At 43.4% G+C, this 25,429-nt stretch overlaps 1 protein-coding gene across 1 annotated transcript in view; it reads left to right on the plus strand.

Moving 5' to 3' along the window:
• Positions 1–25,429, plus strand: part of aff3 (AF4/FMR2 family, member 3) — an 86,396-nt gene that overhangs the window by 5,510 nt on the left and 55,457 nt on the right. The window contains exons 2-5 of the mRNA XM_067986693.1: positions 8,584–8,743; positions 9,312–10,325; positions 19,428–19,552; positions 22,283–22,496. Coding sequence (XP_067842794.1) covers positions 8,584–8,743; positions 9,312–10,325; positions 19,428–19,552; positions 22,283–22,496 — 1,513 coding nt within the window. The remainder of the gene's footprint in view (positions 1–8,583; positions 8,744–9,311; positions 10,326–19,427; positions 19,553–22,282; positions 22,497–25,429) is intronic.

Consider the following 25,429-nt stretch of genomic DNA (forward strand, 5'->3'; position numbering starts at 1 on the left):
CCCTTGGAGATCTAACAAAAAATATTACCGTATATTTTGTCACATTCAGTTCAAGGACAAGGCCCATGTGTAAATGTGACCTTGCCAATGTTGCCACAGCATGAGAACAAAATAAAAATATAGTAAGAACTCAAGCACAGTGCAGTAGCAAATACCATTTGTGATACAAATACAGACCATGAGACTGATTTTTGTCTCACTACCACTCCGTTTATGCCTGTAAACAAGGTGGTAGCACGACGAAAACTGAAATAAAACATCGCACCAACTTACTGCTGGAGGTCCACCTGTTTTTATTTTTGGGTGGACTCAATTTAGGCAGCCAGCAGTCCCACCTGAAACAGGCAGGTCCTTCATTAATGTATGTAAATAGAGGTCAAATGATGCAGTTAAGATCCCAACATTTTCATCTCTACTCACATTGCTACCAGCAATTCCTCAACCCTCCCACAAGCATAGGCGGTGCAGATCGGGAAGAGGCGGTATTTAAATGGATCCTTAGCTGCAGTCGGGGAAAACTGGAAGCAGGTTTGGCACTCATTTTTTTTGCTGCTGTCTCTTGTGTGTTTTGAACTTTAATGGCTTCCATTACTTCAGCTCCTTGCTACTGTGGGTGCTACAGAAATTTCCCTGATGACGTAAACCACCTGTTCCATTTCACTCCCGATGCTTCCAGCCCTCTCCCTTAAGGTGCTGGTGAGGATCTGAAAGTTTCTCTTTGTTTCAATCTCTTGGAATCATAACTTTGAATTATTTGATAATAATTTGATATTTTCACTGAAGTGGCTTTTCATAATCTGGTCAAGTTTATTACTTGTTAGTGATTGTGATGTTGAGACAATATTCAAAGCAATCAAGTTGTCTTGAGTGAATTTGCAAACCATCCATTGGTCAGAGAAATGGAAATTCCATCCCATGGATGGTGTGAATCGTCCAGTTCTAATATAGAGAATGGGTGTGTCTGAGGATTGGCAGCATGGGGGCATCAACTGGGCAAAGCATTGTGGGATGCATCATTTTTAGTTTTGATTCTCATGAAATGTTGTTTGGTAAAATTCAGGATAAAAAAAAAGAAAAAAAAAAAGGTGCTGGTGAGGGCCGATGTCGATCGACTGCCCTGCCGGATTTCCCGCTCTCCCATACGGCGAGCTGCCTCTAGTCGGCATGGTTAGTGCTGGCAGCTCACTTCTTGCATACAAATGAGACCTGACCATAAAAATTGACAAGCCTCCTGACGACTACATTGAGCAGGTAGGGTGGACTCCTCGCCTGCACAATCTACACCATTATTGACAATCACTCCCCAACCCCCCAAATCTATTTGTGATACTTGAAAATTGGCCTGAAAGTTCTTCATCATCTTGCTGTGAAGTGCAGCAACCACCATGCCCTCTGTAATACCGTAACTATTCTATAATTAGTATGGATCCAATATTATACGACACAAAGGAGCTTTATGACCGTAATGAGTATCTTGTAAAGTTAGTACAGTAGGGGTCTCCATAGGCCAAAATAGTAAATGTTTATATCAGTTAAATTTATTTTGCATATTATAAAGCCATAGTAAAGTATTTGTATTATGAAGTTTTCCTTGGCTTCACTAATGGAGATCAGTCTCAGTATTCATATGAAGCTGAAGTAGGATCCATGACAAACATACAGACAAAGCCATAACTGCTTTACATTTCTCAAGAGGTCAAATAAAACATTGTTGATGCCTCATTTATCTAGCTAGTCAAGCAAGTATTTGGCAACAGAGGGAAACACGCATTCTAATCTGGCTCCAGTCTGCTAACACATCTGTCATCTTGCTATTACACAACATGATTTCTGAGCCAGCACATTCAGAATTTTTTTTACATGATTTAAGTGATCTGCATACAGAGAAAAGAGAAATGAACAGAAAATGTTTAAATTACAAAGCATAATAGGTTTGACTATACAGTAAATACACTAGTGACACATTAATATTGTGTTCTTGAAGCCTTTTCCTAAAGGTGTTGAGTTATAGTAGGCCACACACATAAGCTGATGGTTTGAAAGTAAAAAGTATGACTATATGACATTGGGCATGGAAAATTACAATAGATTAAATATATTGATAGCTGCAATCCTGGAAACGTCAATAAAATATTCAAAATCTAAACTTTATTTTTTCAAAACATGGTAATGAGGCAGGATACATTTTAAAACTATTAAAATCATTCAGTCTGCAAAGAAACTCCCTTATGTCCTATAACTACAAGTGAAATATGGACTATCCAGCAAGAACATCTGCAGATCTCCTGAGGTGTACAACATCAAAGTATGCAGGAACAGGAATCAGATTAACACCACAACAAAAGATTCACCAAGAAGCATAAGCAATGATGCTTATCTAGTGTAATATTTGTAGGTGCTTTTGCCTTACTGTTGAAATTTCATCCAGTTTTGGCAGAGTAACATTGGAATGACCTCTCTACTTCTTTCCACGATATATAATACTTACCCAGTGTTAGGCCTAAGTGTAATAAGGAGACCACGTTCACTGCTGTATTGAGTGACATATCCATAGGTTACAATGAGAACACAACAACACATTAAAGTCTATTGATCTTTTCTTTCCAACTGAAAGTGCATAGCTTCAAAACTAACAAAAAACACCTGATGAAGTCTGCACCTCAGCATATCATAATTTAGGTCGTGCAATAGCCTAAGTTAACTGGAACTTAACTGGACCAGCCACATAAATACTGTGGCTACAAGAGCAGGTGAGAGGCTGGGTATTCTGTGGCGAGTGACTCCTCAAAGCCTTTCCACCATCTACAAGGCACAAGTCAGGAGTGTAATGGAATACTCTCCACTTGCCTGGATGAGTGCAGCTCCAACAACACTCAAGAAGCTCGACACCATCCAGGACAAAGCAGCCCACTTGATTGGGACCACATCCACCACCCTAAACATTCACTCCCTTCACCACCGGCGCACCGTGGCTGCAGTGTGTACCATCTGTAGGATGCATTGCAGCAGCTTGCCAAGGCTTCTTCAATAATACCTCTCAAACCCACAACCTCTACCACCTAGAAGGACAAGGGCAGCAGGCACATGGGAACAACACCACCTGCATGTTCCCCTCCAAGTCACACACCATCCTGACTTGAAAATATATCACCGTTCCTTCATCGTCGCTGGGTCAAAGTCCTGGAACTCCCTACCTAACAGCACTGTGGGAGAACCTTCACCACACGGACTGCAGCGGTTCAAGGCGGCGGCTCACCACCACCTTCTCAAGGGCAATTAGGGATGGGCAATAAATGCTGGCCTTGCCAGCGACACCCACATCCCATGAACGAATAAAAAAAAAGTACTGTGCGTGTGCAATCTCAGTAATGTCAACCAGATCAGCCATTTGTGCACCAGGAACGAAGGCATCAGATGGCAGACTGCTAGACGAGTAAAAATCTGAGTCTGTGCTGCTGTTGGAATACTGAAGGTTAGGTCATTTATATTAGTGGCTGCTGTCAATGACTGAAGTACTAAACATTTCCCCTTGACAATGCTCCAGTAAGGTAAGAAGTGGGTGGAAAATTATATGTTGGCAAATGCAGGAATAGAAAACCTTGATCATAGTGCTTCAGTTATAGAGAAACCTCAGGTGCTGCTAAACTCTTATGCTATTTAAGTGAAAGATACTTATATGCAAACTTTTGTGATCTCAAAAATATATTGGTATGTGCCCTAATTTGCATATAAGTTGGCACATGTACCCAATTTAAAATCTATATATGCTTAAATGATAGCAAAGTTACATTAACCAAAATCATAAACCATATCCTCTGTGACAGTGACTGTGTTGTTTTATCTCTGCTCATCCTTTTCACTTCTCCACAGTGTTTGACATGGTTGACCTCCTCCAATACCTCTCTTCCATTATCAAGCTTTGTGGAACTGCCCTCACATTGTTCTATTCCTACCTACCTAAATGAAGCCACCGCATCTCCAACACTCGGTTCTCTTCCATCCCCTGCACCATCACCCCTGGAGTCATCTAAGGACCTATCGTTGGCCCACCCCTCTTCCTCATTGACATGTTTGCACCTTAGTGAAATCATCCATAGGCATTGGGTCAGCTTCCACAATATAGTCAATTCTCTTTAGGTCCTCGACTGCCTCTGTGCTCTCCCAAATTCATCCTATTTTCCTGCTTTATTACTGTACCCGTTTATATTTTTTCTTCTTTAAGTAATTACCCAGGACCTTTTTGAATGTTATGGTTGATTTAACATCAATCACCACCTATGGCAAAGTATTCCACATTATGATAACTCTTTGCATGGAAAAGGCTGTTCTAATATACTCCTTTATGTATCTAGTGCTTATCTTGAGATCATGCGCTCTTGTCTCAGATTTAGCTACTAATGGAAACTATGATACACTTCAGCACTATAGGCGCCAAGCACAACGTTATTGGCACCATATGACCATGCTTAATAGTGTTGACAAGTTAGCTGTAAATTCTTTCGTTTGAGTGTGTGATTTGTGAGCAGTAGTCAAATCAGGTTTAGGGTGACATCAGGGGTTATTTTGGGTCCTGACTAACATTTGGGGCAAGATTAATCAACCCCATTCCCCTAAATCTGCAACTGTGTTCTGATGGTTCTCTGTTCAAACTGTGTCATCTTGCCCATTCTTAACTTTACTAAGTTACGAGTGTAAATATGTGTGTGTAGCTAAACTTCCTTTTTTAATTAATTTTGCTCACTTTCATTACATCCGCTGCCATTTTGATTGGGACCCTCAGATAGGCAACCAAAGCAGGTGGAAGCCTCGTTATTAAATGCAAATCAGGGCAGTACGACGTCACTAGGACCTCAATGCAATTTTCAAGAATCACTCAGCAGAGTCGACACTATGCGTGGTGTGTGCTCTACCCAGCAGTACTGGACGTAGAATGGCCTAACCAGCAGTCCTTAAAGGGACCACTGGAGGCTGTTCTATAATCAGAGTAGGTAGGTTTTTTAGTGATTGTTGTGGGGCCGGCAGAGCATTAATGCTCCTCCTGGCTCCACAAAAATTATTCAGTTCAATGCCCGATCCTAAGTGGCCCTCCTACATTATCTTATTGTTACCTCTGGATTTGACTATTCCAATGCTCTCCTGGCCGAACTCCCCTCTTTCACCCTCGATAACTTGAGCTCATCCAAAATTCTGCTGTCATAGAATCATAGAAAGATTACAGCATGGAAGGAGGAGATTCAGCCCATTGAGTCAGTGCCAGCTCTATGCAATAGCAAGCCAGCTAGCCCCACTCCCCTGCCATTTCCCTGTAGCCCTGCATTTTTTTTTCTTTCAAGTACTTATCCAGTTCTCTTTTGAAAGCCATGATTGAATCTGCCTCCACTACCCCCTCTGGCAATGCATTCCAGATCCTAACCATTCGCTGTGTGGAAAAAGTTTTTCCTCATATCACCTTAAATCTACATCCTCTGGTTCTTGGCCCTTCCACCAATGGGAACAGTTTCTCTCTATCTACTCTGTCTGGACCCTTCATGATTTTGAATACCTCTATCAAATCTCCTCTCAACCTTCTCTGTTGCAAGGAGAACAACCCCAGCTTCTCCAATCTATACACGTAACTGAAGTCCCTCATCCCTGGAATCATTCTTGTAAATCTCTTCCGCACCCTCTCTAAGGCCTTCACATCTTTCCTAAAGTGCGGTGCCCAGAACTGGACACAATACTCCAGTTGTGGCCGAACCAGTGTTTTATAAAAGTTCATCATACCCTCCTTGCTTTTGTACTCTATGCCTCTATTTATAAAGCCCAGGATCCTGTATGCTTTTCTAACCGCTTTCTCAACCTGCCCTACCATCTTCAACGATTTGTGTACATATACCCCCAGATCTCTCTGTTCTTGTGCCCCTTTTAGAATTGTGCCCTTTAGTTTATATTGCCTCTCCTCATTCTTCCTACCAAAATGTATCACCTCGCATTTTTCTGCGTTCAATGTCATCAGCCACGTGTCTGTCCATGCCACCAGCTTGTCTATATCCTCTTGAACTTCCTCACTGTTTACTACATTTCCAAGTTTTGTGTCATCTGCAAATTTGGAAATTGTGCCCTGTACACCCAAGACCAAGTCATTAATATATATCAAGAAAAGCAGTGGTCCTAGTACCGACCCCTGGGGAATACCACTGTACACCTCCCTCCAGTCCAAGAAACAGCCGTTCAACACTACTCTCTGGTTCCTGTTACTTAGCCAATTCTGTATCCATGCTGCTCCTGCCCTTTTTATTCCATGGGCTTCAATCTTGATGACAAGCCTATTATGCGGCACTTTACCAAACGCCTTTTGAAAGTTCTTATACACCACATCAACTGCATTGCCCTCATCGACCCTCTCTGTTACCTCGTCAAACAACTCTATCAAGTTAGTTAAACATGATTTGCCTTAAACAAGTCAGTATCCTAACTCGCACAAGTTCAGTTCACCCACCACCCCAGTGCTCTTTGACCTACATTGGCTCCCAGTCCAGAAATGCCTCAATTTTAAAATTCTCATCCTTGTTTTCAAATCCTCCACAGCCTCGCCCCCTCCCTATCTCTGTAACCTCCTCCAGCCCTACAACCCTCCGAGATCTCTGTTCTCCTCCAATTCTTGCCTCTTGCACATCCCCGATTTTAATCGCTCCACCATTGGCGGCCATGCCTTCAGCTGCCTAGGCCCTAAGTTCTGGAATTCCCTCCCTAAACCTCTTCACCTCTCTACATCTTTCTCCTCCCTTAAGACGCTCCTCAAAACTTCTTTGCCCAAGCTTTGGTCACCGCTCCTAATATCTCCTTATGTGGCTCAGTTTTAAATTTTGTTTGAAAATCCTTCCTGTGAAGTGCTTTGGGATGTTTTACTATGGGATGGTCAAGGTGCTATATAAATGCAAGTAGTAGTAGTTGTTGTTGTTGTTAAGTCGACTGGTTCCACTCTGTCACCCCACCCCGATTGGCGTGTTGCGCTGAATGAGGAGGCAGCTCCCTGCAAATATGGTAATGAGGCCCAAACATTAAAGTGGTTTGGGCCTCTGACTGCTTTCGCTGGGCAGGCGATGGGCTCACTCTGCCCCCACTCCCACCCGATGAAAGGGATCACATCAAAATTTTCCCCATAGATGTTTTTTGAAACTGTCTGACCAAGTCAGTGTTCTTGTATGCTAGATCACCAAATTTAAAATATTTTCAGTTAAGTCCAATATTTTTATCAAAAGTCATTAATTTAAATGAACAAACATGGGAGCAGATTTTCTTTTCCTTTGCAACTCGGTAATGATCAATTCCCAGGCACAAAAGAGAGCAAAAAGGGGTGGAGAATTGTGGCACCTGTTCTCAGCCCACTTTATGCTACCCAGGGAATTTCTTGGGGATTCCCCAAGTGGGAGTGAAGTGTTTGTGCAAGTGTAGGGGCAGCCATACAAATGAGGTGGGAGGTCAGTAAAAGGGGCCTTCCACCTCTTTTTTCCTCCGAGATTGCCGGGCGGCTGCCCAAACGCAGGAGTCCCCACAAAAGAAATTGAAATTAGGCCTTGTGCCTGGCCGCCCCTCAGATCAGAAGGAGAAGAGGAACAGTGAGGCCAGGGAGAACATGAGAGCTCCTCCGGGCCTCCAAGGAAACCTTTAAAAAATGTGTTTGACTTACGTTCTCAGCCTTCTAATGAGCCTGCCGCTCCTTGGTGTCCGGTGTTCCCAGCAAGGGCTTCACACGCCTCCCAAAATCCAGGAGTTAACATAGAGGCCGACGTGAGTGCAGCACTAAGCCAGATGGCAGGACATGTCTCTATTTTAACCAAGCATGACCCGTTCTCGTTGGCTGTAGGGGGTTAATATCGGCCCTACACTTTTGAAAAAAGTTTTAATCATAATACTTTCAAAGAGACACTGATTCAGTGGAAAGGATTCAGGGGAGATCACAGTGCTTTGAGGATCAGCCACCCGTTATACCCCATCCGAGGAAAGGAAAATCAAGCAGATTGTAAAATAGGTGGCTAATCCACTACCCATTTTGATATTTTTTACAACATCGTTTTTAAGTTATCATAAATCTGTTCATGATAATTGAGGCTGCAGTCATAGCTACTAATCTCAGTTAAAGTATCAATTCACAACCAGCAGCACTTGTTTATACTGTCTAGCTGTGAAGTTGATTCTGGGGTCTAGCCGACAGCTGTGCACGTGTGCATTTACACTCATGAGTCGAACTCTCTTCCCAGCCAGTAAGTTTAAAATATATTGAGAACATAGATGGGAGTGCTCTTACTGTCAAGAATTTAAATAACCTCTGCTCCAGTTCCAATGACCCTCTAAGTACTCTTTAAACTAGACTTGGACTGAGTTATATTCCATTTGGTGTCAAGCCAAAACAGTGTGAGATGACTTCCTCCAGAAGATCTAGAATCAGGACTCGGACCTTATACAGTGACTTTTGCATTCCTACGAAACAGAAACCACTTTTCAGCAATGCAAAAGTAATAATACACCCTAAGTGAATATTCTTGCTAGGGTTTGGAAACAGATACATGCTTAATTTGTAACCTTTATTATACTTTCTTACAGTGGTCCAATGCAACAGACTGAAGGCACAGCTTCAGGTCATTACAGTGATGAGCCAAGCAGTTCCAGTGAATCAGAAAGCAGTTCAGAGTCTGACTCTGAAGCTGAAAGTTGCTCGAGTGACACCAACAGTAGCAAACCTTCACATATCACTGCCCCTGAGGTAGGAACAAATTTCTAAATAGCAATTGGTATTAAAGGTAAGCAACAAGATAATACCATAAGATCAAAAGGGTGGCAAGTGCCAAAAAGTAAGCATCATTAGAGGGTTAAGAGGAATAAGGTTTTTAAACCCACTTAACTATTACATTATCTTTCCCATATATTTATCTGCAAAAAAATAACATTGGGCAGTGGTGTAACGTCAGTGGGCAATTGATCTAACCTTAAATAATGTCTGAAATTTATTAAATAATTTTGTTTTATTAACCTTAATTAATGCTATTACCATTTATAGTTGAATTTTTTAAGCGAATAACTGCGACAAGCTAATTTTCAATTTTATCTTTCACCCTAGAAATTTAACAATTCAAGTTATTATAGTGCTGGGCTGCATTCCAAAACCATGTTGAGACCAAAAGCAACTAATAAATACAAGTCTTCCTAAAAATTACTGTTGTGGAATCACTGTCAGTTAATTAGCCTTGCTTCTGCAATTATTGTTGATTTAATGGTGCATCTTTATATTTTATGGTGTTGAAAGATTATATTAAATTTGCATCTATTTCTAGCCAGAGCAGACCTCAACTAACAAGTGGCAACTTGACAAATGGTTAAACAAAGTGAACTCACATAACAATAACACCACTGTGAGCGAGAATGGCAATTATGGACTCAGCAACAATCAATATCATAATGAACAGCAGTCTGAGAACCAGGATAGGGCAAAAGCTCTTGTACTCAGCCAAACAGACTTCAAAGAGCGAGAAAATCAAAGTCCTAATAAAGAAAAGCAAAGGCCTAGAACTGCTCACAAAACTAAAAGTGGTAAACAAAAGTTACTTACTCATATTGAATCTGCCTCCCAGAGAAGGACATTGGGCAAAAAGCAGCCCAGGAAGACAGGAAAAATGTCCATTGGAGATGATCTCAGCTTGCCCAACTCAGAGAATCAAAGCATAATTTCTAACGGAAAAGGAAGCCAGGACTCCAGTACATCAGAACTGCACAAAACAAAGCCTAATGCCAATAAAGTAGGGCCTAAAAGAGAATTGCAGACAGGTTCTCTCTGCGAAAAGAGGAAGCACAGGGGACCTGGTAAAAATATACCTAAATCCAGAGAATTTATTGACACTGAATCTTCATCATCTTCAACCTCATCAGGCTCAGGACTAGACCCAGAGGATGAAAAATTTCTTTCAGCCAATTTTCCACCAATTTCTACTTCGCCAGACAACCACAAATTAAGTGACTGTAGCAACAGTCTCAGCAGAGTCAGGAGCTGCAGCGCAGTCAGCTCTGTCAATAGGACTACTAATGAATCAACCAATGACTCAGAGGGACAGCTGTTTGCATTAGTTCCTTTTGGCCGAAATGAACTTCTTTCACCTTTGAAAGACAATGAGGAACTCAAGTCGCTCTGGGTAAAAATAGATTTGACACTTTTATCCAAAATTCCTGGACAGTTACCCAAAGAGCTTCTAACCCAAAAAAATGCTGCTGAGGTGATTTGCAATAGCAATGTTAATGAAGGTTCCAGTCCCTCAAGGGAGAAACCATCAACAAAATCAAGAAGAAAACGCAAGGTATGTCAATGTATAATCTATTGAAAATTATTTATAAATGGAAAACATAATTGTTATTTGATGTGTAGTTCATGATCTGCTAGTGGGAGGGGGAGGCAGGAGAAGCAGTGGAGGCCACCCTCCCATATACAAAGCAGCCAAACTGGAAAATTTCAAAAATGCCTACCAGCCCCCTTGAAAAGTGGACCAATCAGGTTGGAAGCTTGTCAACTGTGTTACAGGGGTGCAGGCTAAGACCCAAGCCTAGACCCCCGAGGTGGGATCCACTTGCACCAGCCAGGAGGTTGGTATGCCTTATTTCACTCAGCGTACTGGCCACCCAACAGATCCTAGGCCAGCTTAGGAGTCCTCTCTCCCTGGCCACACCCCACCGATGCATGGGACCATATTTGGGATGGGAGTGCAGCAGAAAGCCTGCAAACTTTCAGGGCACTTTTATTTCACATGCATAATATATTCAGTTTGTTTCTCAATTAATATAAATAATCACTGTCCGATTGTTTTCTTGTCTTATGTCTGCTATCTGCATGATACTCTGGATGTGCTCTGACTTCCACTTTATTTGCCTAATTCAAATGGAGTACTGGAGGCAGCTGAATAAAATAAAAGCAGGTTGTTGAGACAGGCTAGCAGGCAGTACAATAGTCCATGTGCCTATATCACAGGTGATAATACATGTAGCTTTTAAAATAAGTTTATTCTCGGGTATCGATGGCAAGGCCGGTATTTATTGCACATCCCTAGTTGCCCTGAGAAGGTGGTGGTGGACCACCTTCTTATTCTTTGTAGCGGTTTGGTACAATTGAGTAGCTTGCTAGGCTGCTTCAGAGGGCAGTTAAGAGTGAAACACATTGTTATGGGACTGGAGTCACATATAGGCCAGACCGGGTAAGGATGGCAGGTTTCCTTCCCTATAAGACATCAGTGAACCAATTTGTTTTTTACAACAATCCAATAGCTTCATGGTCACTTTTATCAATACTAGGATTTTATTTCCAGATTTTTAAAAAACTGCCATGGTGGGATTTAAACTCACATTCTACTGGATTGTTAGCCAAGGCCTCTGGATTGCTAGTCCAGTATCATAACTAACTGCACTACCATAGCCCTATTTTAATTGGCTTCACTCTATGTATAACAACGATAAATTGGATTTACATTGCAGCTTTAACATAAAAAACATCCCAAGGTGTTTCACAGATAAAGGTAAATAAGGAAATGGGCATAAGGAGGTTTTTTTTGAAAACTTAGTCAAAAAGATAAGTTTTGAAAAGATTTTTAAAGGTGGATGGTGAGGCAGAGGGTTTTAGGGAGAGAGTTCAAATGACAGGATAAAGTCAGCTGAAGTCTGTGCAACCATTGGTGGGACAGAAGATGAACAAGTGAAAGTAACTCTATTAGAAAACATGGATACATTTACATTAGAAATCCTTGTATCTAGCTCCTCGAAAGGCAAACAATAAAGATGAACAAGTGAAAATAACAATCTAAATGCTAAGCAATTCTTTTATAAATAACTTATAAAAACAGTGTTTCCTTTCTTCTTATTTCTTACCACTGAGGGAGCTGTCTTAGTCTGAAGTATATCTCTTGGAAGTTTCAATCTGACTCTTAGATTCGAACAGCTACAACTCCATAAATATCCTGAAACAGCTACCGGACTTTGTGGATTTAAATAACTGTTGGTCATGTTTAAAAATAGCTCACTGTTGTGTATATATAATTAAACCAATCACACAGTCCGTGTTTGTGCAAAAGTTCTTCCTTAAGTTTTGCAAAATTTGTACTGAGTTAATCTTAGCAAGCCACTCAGTTGTACAATCTCGCTAAAAAAAGTCATCATAAGAATAAAACCAGAAGGGCCACCTGGCATCGGACCACTAGGCACCGGACACAACAAAGGCAACCAAGTCCAGTCGACCCTGCAAAGTCCTCCTCACTAACATCTGGGGACTTTGGGAGAGCTGTCCCACAGACTAGTCAAGCAACAGCCTGACATAGCCATACTCACAGAATCATAAGAACAGGAGTGGCCCTGGGAGTCCTCAACATTGGCTCTGGACCCCATGAAATCTCATGGCATCAGGTCAAACATGGGCAAGGAAACCTCCTGCTGATCATCACCAACTGCACTTCCTCAGCTGATGAATTAGACCTCTTCCATGTTGAGAAGCACTGAGGGTAGCAAGGGCACACGAATGTACTCTGGGTGGGGGACATCAATGTCCATCACCAGGAGTGGCTCAGTAGCACCACTACTGACCGAGCTGGCCGAGTCCTGGAGGACATAGCTGCCAGAATGGGCCTGCGGCATGGTGGTGAGCGAACCGACACGACGGAAAAACCTACTTGACCTCGTCCTCACCAATCTTCCTGTCGCAGATGCATCTGTCCATGACAGTGATTGGTAGGAGTGACCAACGCACAGTCCTTGTGGAGACAAAGTCCCGTCTTCACACTGCGGATACCATCCAACGTGTTGTGTGGCACTATCACTGTGCTAAATGGGATAGATTCAGAACAGATTTAGCAGCTCAAAACTGGGCCTCCATGAGGCGCTGTGGGCCATCAGCAGCAGCAGAATTGTATTCCAGCACAATCTGTAACCTCATGGCCCGGCATATTCCTCACTCTACCATTACCAACAAGCCAGGGGATCATCCCTGGTTCAATGAGGAGCGTAGGAGCAGCACCAGGTGTACCTAAAAATGAAGTGCCAACCTGGTGAAGCTACAACTCAGGACTACGCGCATGCTAAACAGCGGAAGCAACATGCTATAGACAGAGCAAAGTGTTTCAACAAACAACGGATCAAATTAAAGCTCTGCAATCCTGCCACATCCATTCGTGAATGGTGGTGGACAATTAAACAACTCTGTAAACATCCCCATCCTCAATGATGGCGAAGTCCAGCACGTGAGTGCAAAAGACAAGGCTGAAGCGTTTGCAACCATCTTCAGCCAGAAGTGCCGAGTGGATGATCCATCTCGGCCTCCTCCCGATATCCCCATCATCACAGAAGCCAGTCTTCAGCCAATTCGATTCACTTCACATGAATGCAAGAAACGGCTGAGTGCGCTGGATACAGCAAAGGCTATGAGCCCCGACAACATCCCGGATGTGGTGCTGAAGACTTGTGCTCCAGAACTGGGAAAGGAGGGGGAGCAGCAATATTGCTAAAGGACAATATTACAAAACATAAAAGGGTATAACTATAGTAAAACGTTTTCGACCTTCATTTCTTTTCCCTATAGAAGGAATAGAGGAAAAACATACTGGAAATTGTGAATTACCAAGGGTCTAATGAGAATGAGGAAGGCAAATGGTATGTTAGCCTTTATTGCAAGGGTGTTGGAATATAAGAGTAAGGAGGTCTTGCTGCAATTGTACAATGAAGAGATATTGTGTAAAATTGGCCTATATTCGCTGGAGTTTAGAAGATTGAGAGGCGATCGCATTGAAATGTATAAAATTTGTAAACGGCTTAATAGGGTAGATGCTGAGAGGCTGATTCCCCTGGCTGGAGAGTCAAGAACTAAAGGTCATAGTCTCAAGATAAGGGGTCGGCCATTTAGGACAGACATGAGGAAAAATTTCTTCGCTCAAAGGGTTATGAATCTTTGGAATTCTCTACCCCAGAGGACTGTGAATGCTCAGTCGTTGAGTATATTCAAAGCTGAGATCGATAGATTTTTGGACTCTAGGGGAATCAAGGGGTATAGGGATCGGGCGGGAAAGTGGAGTTGAGGTCGAAGATCAACCATGATCTATTGAATGGCAGAGCAGGCTCAAGGGGCCGTATGGCCTACTTCTGCTCCCATTTCTTATGTTGTTATGTAATCTTGGAATAAGATTCTGACTGTAGCTAGTTTTTTAAAACTCTATGACTGCTAATTGAATTTAAAGGAAGTTGTGCAAAGCTAAAACAAGACAGAATGGCTTCATTTTTGTCACAGCTGGCTTCAGTCTTCCTCATGTTCAGTTGGAGAAAGTTATGCCTTATCTATGACTTGATATCAGAGAAGCAGTCTGACAGCAAAGGGGTGGTTGTGGGGTTGAGAGAAGTGGAGAGGCAGAGCTGGGTGTCATCAGCTTACGTATCGAAGCTGACTTCATGCCTGCGGATGATATCACCGATTGTTATAACTGGATAGCCTGGTGGTGAAGGATAGAATACTGGAGCCTGGTCTTCAGTTGCTTCCAAGACTTTATTCACAGAGATTCCCCTTACACACACACCACACCCTAGATAAGCTCTCCTATAAAAAGGATACAAGAGACTCCCCAATTGATACCCACCACAATTAACATTAGTTGATATAAATCATACAATTAACATCGAAGAGCAACATGTAAATGAGAAAGAGGTGGGGGCCAATAATAGATTCTTGGAGGACTCCAGAGGCGCATGGACGGAAGTAAAGGCATTGATGGAAATGTATTGGCTGCGTTCAGATAGGTAGGAGTGGATCCATGCAAGTAGCTGGCCAACAAAGGAGAAGCAATGGAGAATAACATGGTCAACTGTGCAAAGAGGTCAAGGAGGAGAAAGAGAGATAACGTGCCACAATGAGAGTCACAGAGGATATCTTTCATTTTAGTTAGAGCCATTTTAGCGATGTGAAAAGGGTGGAAACCAGACTGGAGGGATTCAAATAGGGAGTTTCAGAAGATTTGAGCTGATTGACAGCAACATATTCAAGAATCTTAGCGAGCAAAGAGAGGTTGGAGATGGAATGGTAATTAAAGAGGAAAGATGGTAAAGATTAATTTTCTGAGAAGGGGGTAATTATAGCAGTTTTGAAAGGGAGAGATGGATCAATGTTGAGGAACAAAAACCATTAACAATATTGGCTAGCAAGGGGACCAGGACTGAAATTCAATAGTTAGGAGTCATATGGGGAGGGGATCATGGAAGCAAGGAATGGGTCTCATGGAAGAAATTACTTTGAAGAGGGTAGCGCGAGAGATGGGGGAGAAATTGCAAAATGGCAAGTGCTCAAGGTTAAAGTAGGTAGGAGACTAGTTAAATTTTAGGACGGGGGAAGAAGGAAAGTGAGGAAGTAGCAGAGGTAACCTAAGAAATGAAGAAGCTGGTACAGAGTAACATGCAAGGTAACTTAAATCAAACAAATAATCGGGAAGAGGGAGAAGGTGATAGAGGGAAAAAGAGAAGCTGAGTCAGAAGTAAAATGAGAGATCTCAGTTTTTTACTTTCTTTTAAAATGTTCATGTTTCTCCCATCCTATTGAAGTGGACGGCCCCTTAAATAGTTTCCTCCTCTAAACTAACCTGCATTCCCAGAAATTTCAGGCTGTCCTGATTTACCCTTTTGTCGTTCAGTTGCCTACATTGTAAAGCTGCAATCGAGATGACCATTGCATAAAATATGACATTTAACACCTTTGTTGCTGAATGGGCTAATTAATACATAATTCTCCAAGAATCCTCTTCCTATTCTTAAATTTTACATTTTTGTAAACCGTAGCATTTGGCTGTAATACAATGGCTTATACTCTTAACATTTACAATCTAATTCCCCCTATGTAGTACAACTCTGCAGTATAAATGGCCCAAGAAATTTGCTATGGAGGCAATGGAAACTTTCTGTAACAGTTTTTACTCTCTGCCTCCGAATCAAAACGTTGATAGCAGCAAAAATAAACAGTTTGTGTTGAAGGCACTTGACAATGTGTTGTCATTTTGGGAACTGCCTGTGTGCAGGCTAGCAATAAACCTTTAGCTTTGCTGCCCTGTAGAGAACTCGCCCCAGGGCCAGATGCATAAATTTGCAATTGTAACTTTACACTTTTTGTCCATGCGCAAGGTTTGTGTGTGAAGATTCTTTAAGCATCTTGGTTCAAGACTTATGCAAGTATAATAACATTATGACTCCTATGTAGGAAACAAACTCTCGGGCTGATTTTCGGATGGCGGAACGGGTGCATTGGGGCAGGGGGGCTTCTAAAATCTTAGATATCCAGAGCGGGTTCAGAGCCCGGCTCCAACCTGCTGATTTCCGGGTTCCCCAGTGACGCATTCGGGTGCGTGCGCGCCTCCCGAATATGGGAGTCCCACCGGCAATTAAAGCCGGTGGGATGATGGTTTACATACTTGTACACATAGTTAAAGTACTTGAGATACCTGATTGAGTAGACATTTTGGCAGGGGTGCAATTTTGAAGGATCCTCAGCGTGTTTCCCGTACTGTTGGAGCAGACGTGTTTCAGTCAGCAGCCAGTGGGAGATGCAAAGGATTATTTGACAGTTGGGGGAATACCTCATTTATTGCAGCAGGGCACTCTGTTACATCAGACAAAGTTTTGGCTGCAACACCTTTGCCTTTCCACTCAAAATTATCAATTTATACCCTAAACTCTGCTGTACAAACACATTTACCTACTTTGCGGACCACCTGAAACTCTCACCGTCAGGATGGGGGGTGCCATAGCTGCATTCATCACTTCATCTGAGGACGAGCAACATCATCAGCCTTGCCAGGCACGCCGTCCACCTCTGCCACGTGAAGCTCCACAACACAGTGCTGCGCCACAGGCACCTGCACAAAATAGTCATGCAATTACACATATACCACCCATTGGGTCACCCTACAGTGGGTGTCAAGTGCTGGTGTTCATGGTGCACGTCATGAAAGGGACTTATTACACAAGCCAGTCAAGAATGGCCAAGACGTGGCAGTAATGGTGACAATATAATATTTAATGTGAGTTGAACAAAAATCAAATATAAATAAAAAACATGACAAACCGTCAAACACCCTTGTGCATCCCCTTTGTGCTCACAAAACCTTTGCCTTACGCTTCCTACTACTCCTACGTGGTGCTTCCCCTGTGGCTGCAGCAGAGGTAGTGGCAGATTGCTCTTGTTCATGCCCTGAATGATTAGATGCTTTGGGCCAACGCCTTCTGGGTTTCGGTGCCCGTGTGGGCCCCTCCAAAGACTGCTCCACTTGCACCTGTGCAGGGACAGACTCAGCCACCTGGAGAGGAGGCAGCATTGCGGGTATTGGTTGAGAGGGGGGCAACGGGTGAGACGTGGGAGCGCTTTGAGTGGCGTCCCCACTTCCATGTCCCCTTTTGCCATCATCCTTCTCCTGGGCCAGGCCCACATAAGTCCTACCACCCTGCTGGACGACAGTTTGGAGGACATGTGTGAAGCCTTGTAAGGCCAGTGCTAGTGTATATGCCTGCCTGTTTAAGGTGGCAGAAAGTTGCTCACCCTGAGCCCGAACGGCCATTGTCAGGGCCTCAATGGACTCATTGTTGAGCCATGCTTGAAGCTCGATGGAGGCTAGCCTTCCTTCCATCGCAGACATTCCCGCACTTACCCACGACACTATCTCAGAGATGCCCTCATGTCCCTGTGACAGTATCTTGGAGATCCCCTCCTGTACCTGTGCCACCATTCCACTCATGCAGGAGTTGGACTCCTCCATCCTCTGCGCGTTTGTGGAGACTGCGCATGGCACCTCCCAAATGTGCTGCTGCCCCTCGATCATTCTCCTTTTAAAGGATGGTCCCCAGGGTTCAGCATCTGTGTCCAGCTGAGCAGAGCTGGAGAAGGGTGCTCCCACTGATGCGGACTCTCCACAGCTGCCCCTGCCACCAGTGTCTGCTCGTGCTCACATATGTGTGGTAACTCACCATGTGCGACCCCAACTAACTGCGGACGGGGACCCACCAAGGTGTGTGTATCTGCCCTGGTGGATGGCTCGCTCAGATGTGACGGTGCACCCTCAGAGGCCGGCAGGTCCTCTGAGGAATCGCCCTCCACCGTCACAGCGGCCGCTGAAGGCCCTGTAAGAGAACAGAAGGCAATATTAAGCATGATGACAGATGTTGAGGTGCTGAAGATGGCAAGGCAAGTTAACATCAATTGATATTGTGTGTGCTGAATGTTAAAATTCTGTCACCAGATGTTTGTCGTGTGCCAGTCTCGGCATCCCCGATGGACAGGCACTCGAGGGTGTGACTCTGCTCCAGCACCTTCTGCTCCGCATCTGTGAGCACAATTACCTGTTGCGGACCCCCTCCGGTCCTCACCCTCTCCCGTGCATTCTGGGCTCTCTTCTATAAGGGGAGAAAGTAGAGACGCTTGAGTGAGTGATGGTGACGTGGCCAACCGCTGAATGCATTGGTTTGGGTGCGGCCGACCGTGAAAGAGATGCATCAGAGGGTGAGTATGAGACAGAGCCATGACATTGTATGAGGATTGGGTTGAGTGGTAGTGGTGGGATGAGTACTGGGGAGGTGAGGAAGTGTAGGTAAGTTGAGGATTATAGTGGCAGGCTGCCATGCATCCGTTTTTATGTTGCAGTCAAACATTTTTGACTGAAGCAGCATGCTTAAAGAGTGCTTGTCTCCAGTTTCTTTTTATATTACTAGTCAATTTCCCATGTCATTACACGCAGATAGTCAAGTCATGTATAGTCTTCAGGTCAAGCGGGATTAGAGGGAGGAGATAATTGGACCAGGGCCAAGGGACAACTGCGAAGATGGAGATCAGAAGGGGGCAGGAGGCCACCGGTTGAGTGAGGTGTGGGCGGAGGTAGATTTGCATTAGACCTCCGTGCTGTTGGGCTGCCTGTCTGTTATTAAGTCATGGAAGAGCCTAAATTTCCTCCACTTGAACATCAGGAAGACCAAAGCCATCATTTACGGCAGCCAGCAAAATTCTGCATGCTTGCCATCGACTCCATGCCCCTCCCAGGTTGCTTGGTCATGCTGAACTAGACTGAACACAACCCCAATGTTCTGTTTGACCTAGATCTGAGCTTCAAAACACATATATCCTGTACATTACCAAGATTGTTTATTTCCGCCACAACATTGCCTACTTTTTGAAGTAGAATCCATAAATTCTTTTAATAAGTACTTTAATAATTTCTTAAAAATGTTGAATATTAAAGGGTATGGGACGAGCAGGACAATGGGTTAGACTAGGTGCCCTAACAGAAAAAAACACCTGCACAGATTTGATGGGCCTATTTCTGTGCTGTAATGTTCTATGATTCTGTGGCTTTGAAATGTTTGCTACATATTTACAAGCTTCTGTAATAACTTGTACCATTATATATTTACAGTCTGAAAACAACGATGCTTATAGTGAAAATAAGAAGAATCATTTAGACAAAGAGCCTCTCATTTCAGTACTGCCCTCCACTGACAGCTCTACTGTGCCAAGTGAAAAAGCCATGACCATCAATGAGTAGGTGTTGTTATTTGTCCTTACCATTGTTTGTATTTGTAAACAGGAGCCAACTATTTCTCATTCTAAGCAGTGGGAATTTTGAGCATTCAATCAAAATAGAAAATAGCAGTCAACACACTTTCGGAAGGGGAAGATCCTGCCTGATAAAGCTCCTTGACTTTTCTGAGCCATTAGCATCATAAGTAAACTGTGGAAAACCTTGTAATATGGTGTACCGCAGCTTCCAGACAGCCAATCAACAATATTCCTCACTGGCTGCTACATTTTAAGCAAAATTGGCAAAAGAAGCAAAAGTGAACGGAGGAAAAACTTTTTTTACACAGCGAGTGGTTAAGGTCTGGAATGCATTGCCCGAGGAGGTGGTGGAGGCAGATTCAATCATGGCCTTCAAAAGGGAACTAGATAAGTACTTAAAAGGAAAAAATTTGCAGGGCTACCGGAATAGGGCGGGGGAGTGGGACTAGCTGGATTGCTGTTGCATAGAGCCAGCACGGACTCGTTGGGCCGATTGGCCTTCTTCCGTGCTGTAACCTTTGTATAATTCTACATTAGCTTGAATCATTGATAATTCAAAGTAAAACCTGACAAGAAAGTGGCTGAAGGAAAAGAAGCAGCGGGTACTTATTTTTAAAAATTCATTCATGGTATGTGGGTGTTGCTGGCATGACCAGCATTTATTGCCCGTCCCTAATTTCCCTTGAGAAGGTGGTGGTGAGCCACCTTCTTGAACCACTGCTGTCCGTGTGGTGAAGGTTCTCTCACAGTGCTGTTAGGTAGAGTTCCAGGATTTTGACCCAACGACAGTGAAGGAACGGCGATATATTTCCAAGTCAGGATTGTGTGTGACTTGTCCTTCTAGGTGGTAGAGGTGGCGGGTTTGGGAGGTGCTGTTGAAGAAGCCTTGGCGAGTTGCTGCAGTGCATCCTGTGGATGGTACACACTGCAACCAAGCTGCACCGGTGGTGAAGGGAGTGAATGTTTAGGGTGGTGGATGGGGTCCCAATCAAGCGGGCTGCTTTGTCCTGGATGGTGTTGAGCTTCTTGAGTGTTGTTGGAGCTGCACTCATCCAGGCAAGTGAAGAGTATTCCATCACACTCCTGACCTGTGCCTTGTAGATGGAAAGGCTTTGGTGAGTCAGGAGGTGAGTCACTCGCCGCAGAATACCCAGCCTCTGACCTGCTCTTGTATCTTGCCACTTATCAGCCCATGCCTGGATGTTGTCCAGGTCTTGCTGCATGCGGGCACGAATTGTTTCATTATCTGAGGGGTTACGAATGGAACTGAACACTGTGCAATCATCAGCGAACATCCCCACTTTTGACCTTATGATGGAGGGAAGGTCATTGATGAAGCAGCTGAAGATGGTTGGGCCTAGTACACTGCCCTGAGGAACTCCTGCAGCGATGTCCTGGGGCTGAGATGATTGGCCTCCAACAACCACTACCACCTTCCTTTGTGCTCGGTATGACTCCAGCCACTGGAGTTTTCCCCCAATTCCCATTGGCTTCAATTTTACTAGGGCTCCTTGATGCCACACTCAGTCAAATGCTGCCTTGATGTCAAGGGCAGTCACTCTCACCTCACCTCTGGAATTCAGCTCTTTTGTCCATGTTTGGACCAAGGCTGTAATGAGGTCTGGAGCCGAGTGGTCCTGGCAGAACCCAAACTGAGCATCGGTGAGCAGGTTATTGGTGTTGGGGAGCAGGTTAGGGGAGTGAATCAGATGTGACGCAGGTAGTGTGTGGAGTGTCCAGGGATTGATGGTGGGGCATCTGTTGTTTATAATCTCTATCAGCAATTTGGATTCAGAAACTTAAAGCAAATTGATCACATTTTCAGAAAGCACTAAAATGGAGGGAAGGCATTTGAGACCAATGAGGCAGCCAAAGAATCACAAAAGAAGCTCGATAAATTATGAAAATGGGTAGAAAAGTGATAGATAAAATTCAAAGTACATAAATCAAAGTCGGTTCACAGCCAGCAGAAGACACTTTCTGTTATTCTGAAAACTGCTTTGGGCAACTTTTTTGCATCACTTTTTGGACAGTTTTTTGGCCATTTTTGTTTACTTGCCTTGCATTACTCTAGTTGAATTGTATTTATTGGCATTGCACCTTAACTTATCCTTTTATTTTTATTTTTTTGCCTCTTTTCACCTCTTACTATGCAAGAGAGATTTAGTGAGATTGTCAACAGCCCCCTCTGCTTAGCATGGGCATTCATCTGGAAATTCCTTTTGCTCCCAGGGAACTGGAAAATGAAGAGTTCTACAGTTATGAGTGGAGGCAGGTGTGCCTTCATCAGTTGAGGGCTCAGTGGATCCATGCCTGCCTAAGGAGTGCATGTATAGAAAACACCACAGTTGACTAGACATGTCAGAGTAACTGAGTCCTTGCTGCTTACACTTCCCTCTACAACTGGTATAGTTCTATGGTGGTAGTGGAAGTCATGACTGACTTGAAGTTCTATGCCACTGGCCCTTATTGAGACTACCAAATGTGACATCTGTCAGTTCAGCCAGGCTGGGAGTGCACATCGTTTATGTGAATGAGGTCAACTGTACACTACATGCTGCACCCCCAGCTAATTTCTTACCCTTAATAAATAGGTTACAATAATCAGAAACTAAACATATATGAAGAATGCCAAATAGTTCTTTAATGTTGTTAACTTATACTCCAATAATTTGAATTTCACTTATTTCTATTGTGATTATCTTAATGTAGATTATCCAAACAAACAAATGAGAGAGAGAAAATACTTCAACCTCCACTTTCACCATTGTCCTACATCTCAGAACAGAAGTACTCCATTGAAACCAACATTATTATTGGAGGAAATAATGATACTGTTTTACCAAACAGCTCCTCATCATCCTTCTCTTCCTTTAAACATTGGAAATCTGAGAGTAAATCACAGTCTTGCACTAAAGACTCGAGTGTAAGTAAATACAACATCCAAACTCTGTACAATATGTAGTAGAATAAATTGCTGGGAGTTGTATAATTTCTGCTTTATTATTTTAAAGAATCTCTGTGAACCCATAATTAATTACAAAAATTGTTAATAGATTTAGTGTCTATATATTTAGTGTCCATACAGCGATAGCAGGGTAGAATTTTTGTGATGAAGCTAAAGATATAGTGGCACAGCATGTGAAACAAATCTTTAGTGGAGTCACAAAAATAGTGACTTTTTCAGTTTACATACTTGAGATGTTACACACCAAACTAGTATTTGCTGTGGTGGAGGAGAGTGTGGAGATTATAAAGTGGGAAAGTACACTAGACATTGCTATCATCTCTGCAGAAATTCTCGTTTTTCAGAAAATTCCAGGTCAGGATACAGATATAGAGAAGGAATTCAATTATAGGATTTCTAATACTCATTGGAGACTATGGCCCCAATATTTATGGGAAGGTGGGGGGCGGGGGGGGGGGGGAGGGCAGTTGTAGCAGCCGGGAAACCCGAAAATGTGGGTGACATGGAGGTCCTGCCGAATTTAACGGCAGGACCTTATTTGAATTTTTTTCTCCGTTTCCCATCCGGCAGCCATCCAGATTGAGAGATCACGGATCAGGAGAGCTTCGGATCGCGGGTCGGGAGGTTGAAGAGATCACAGGTTGGGAGGTTGAAGAGATCGTGGGCCGGTGGAGGGCTTCGGACCGCAGGTCGGCCTGGAGATCGGGGGTCTTTGGATCGCGGGAGGTTTCTACGGATCAGGGGGAGGTAGGCCAATCACGTCAGATTCACTTGAGGGGGTGGGGGGAAGCACTCCTGCTCCTCCTGGCCCACAAGTAGTGCTGGATCCGGCTGTTTTCAGCTGCTGGGTTTCCCGAATCCTGGGAAACCCGTCCCGCAGTCGTTAAATTTAAAAGTCTGTTAAAATTTGAGGCATGAATCCTCATTTAAATATTCAAGTAACTGACCCGCCTCTTGAGTGTAGGCTAGTCACCCGCCCACCCCCCTCCCCAACCCCCCACGTTAAAACTGGAAGTTCAAGGCAGGTTGGGATCAGTTTACAGATTTTTAAAATTTTAACCTACCCCCCCCCCCCCCACCGCTGTCCCGTCGGTCGTGAGAGATTAAAATTCCCCCCTATAATTGCCAAGATTCTCTAACAAAGTAAATAAGAAATCTCACAGAATCATAGTGGCCATTTTGTCATAGTGCACCCACACAGCTCATAAAGAAGCAACTCAGCAAATGTGAAATGAAAAATAAAATGACAAAGAATGATGTGGGAGTGAAAGAATTAGAGAAGCTAAGCTTTTTGTATGCACAGGATTGAACATAAGAACATCAGAGATAGGAGCAGGAGTAGGCCATACGGCCCCTCAAGCCTGCTCCCCCTTTCAATCAGATCATAGCTGATCTTCAACCTCAACTCCACTTTCCTGCCCAATCCCTATATCCCTTGATTCCCTAGAGTACAAAAATCTATCCATCTCAGCCTTGAATAAATTCAATAACTCAGCATCCACAGCCTTCTGGGGTAGAGAATTCCGAAGATTCACAACCCTCTGCATGAAGAAATTCCTCCTTATCTCAGTCTTGAATGGCCGACCCCTTATTTTGCAACTATGGCCCCTACCCTCTAGCCGGGGGAAACAATCTCTCAGCATCTACCCTGTCAAGCCCCCTAATAATCTTATATGTTTCAATGAGATCACCTCTCATTCTTCTAAACACCAGAGAGAATAGGCCCATTCTACTCAACCTCTCCTCATCGAACAACCCTCTCATTCCCAGGAATTAATCTAGTGAACCTTCATTTTACCGCCCCATAGGCAAGTATATCCTTCCTCAGATAAGGAGACCAAAACTATACACAGTACTCCAGGTGAGGTCTCACCAAAGCCCTGTACAACTGTAGTAAGACTTTCTTACTCTTGTACTCCAACCCCAGTGCAATAAAGGCCAACATGTCATCTGCTTGCCTAATTGCCTGCTGTACCTGCATGCTAACTTTTTGTGTTTTTTGAATGAGGACACTCGAGTCTCTCCGAACACCAACATTTAATAGTTTCTCACCATTTAAAAAATATTCTGTTTTTCTATTCTTCCTACCAAAGTGAATAACCTTGCATTTCCCCACATTATACTCTATCTGCCACCTTCTTGCCCACTCATTTAATCTGTCTATATCCCTTTGCAGACTCTTTGTGTCCTCCTCACAGTTTACTTTCCCACCTAGCTTTGTATTGTCAGCAAACTTGAATACGTTACACTCAGTCCCTTCATCTAAGTCATTAATATAGATTGTAAATAGCTGAGGCCCAAGCACCGATCCTTGTGGCACCCCACTAGTTACAGCCTACCAACCTGAGAATGACCCGTTTATCCTTACTCTCTGTTTTCTGTCCTTTAACCAATCCTCAATCTATGCTGCTATATTACCCCCAACTCCATGAACCCTTACCTTGTGTAACAACCTTTTATATGGCACCTAATTGAATGCCTTTTGAAAATCCAAATATACTACATCCACTGGTTCCCCTTTATCTACCCTGCTAGTTACATCCTCAAAAAACTCTAATAAATTTGTCAAACATGATTTCCCTTTCAGAAAACCATGTTGACTCTGCCTAATCACGTTTTGATTTTCTAAGTGCCCTGTTACAACTTCCTTAATAATGGATTCCAGCATTTTCCCGATGACCTATGTCAGGCTAACTGGCCTTTAGATTGAGGACACAGGGGCAAATGCAAGGCAGTCTAAGATGAGATTGGAGTGCATGTGTGTAAATGCATGTAACGTGGTAAATAAGGTTGGTGAGCTGCAGGCTCAATTCGCTACATGGGACTATGATATATTGGCAATAACGGAGACCTGGCTCAAAGAAGGGGAGGATTAGGTACTTAATATTCCT

Source organism: Heptranchias perlo, chromosome 6, assembly GCF_035084215.1.
Source record: "Heptranchias perlo isolate sHepPer1 chromosome 6, sHepPer1.hap1, whole genome shotgun sequence".
Taxonomy (NCBI): domain Eukaryota; kingdom Metazoa; phylum Chordata; class Chondrichthyes; order Hexanchiformes; family Hexanchidae; genus Heptranchias; species Heptranchias perlo.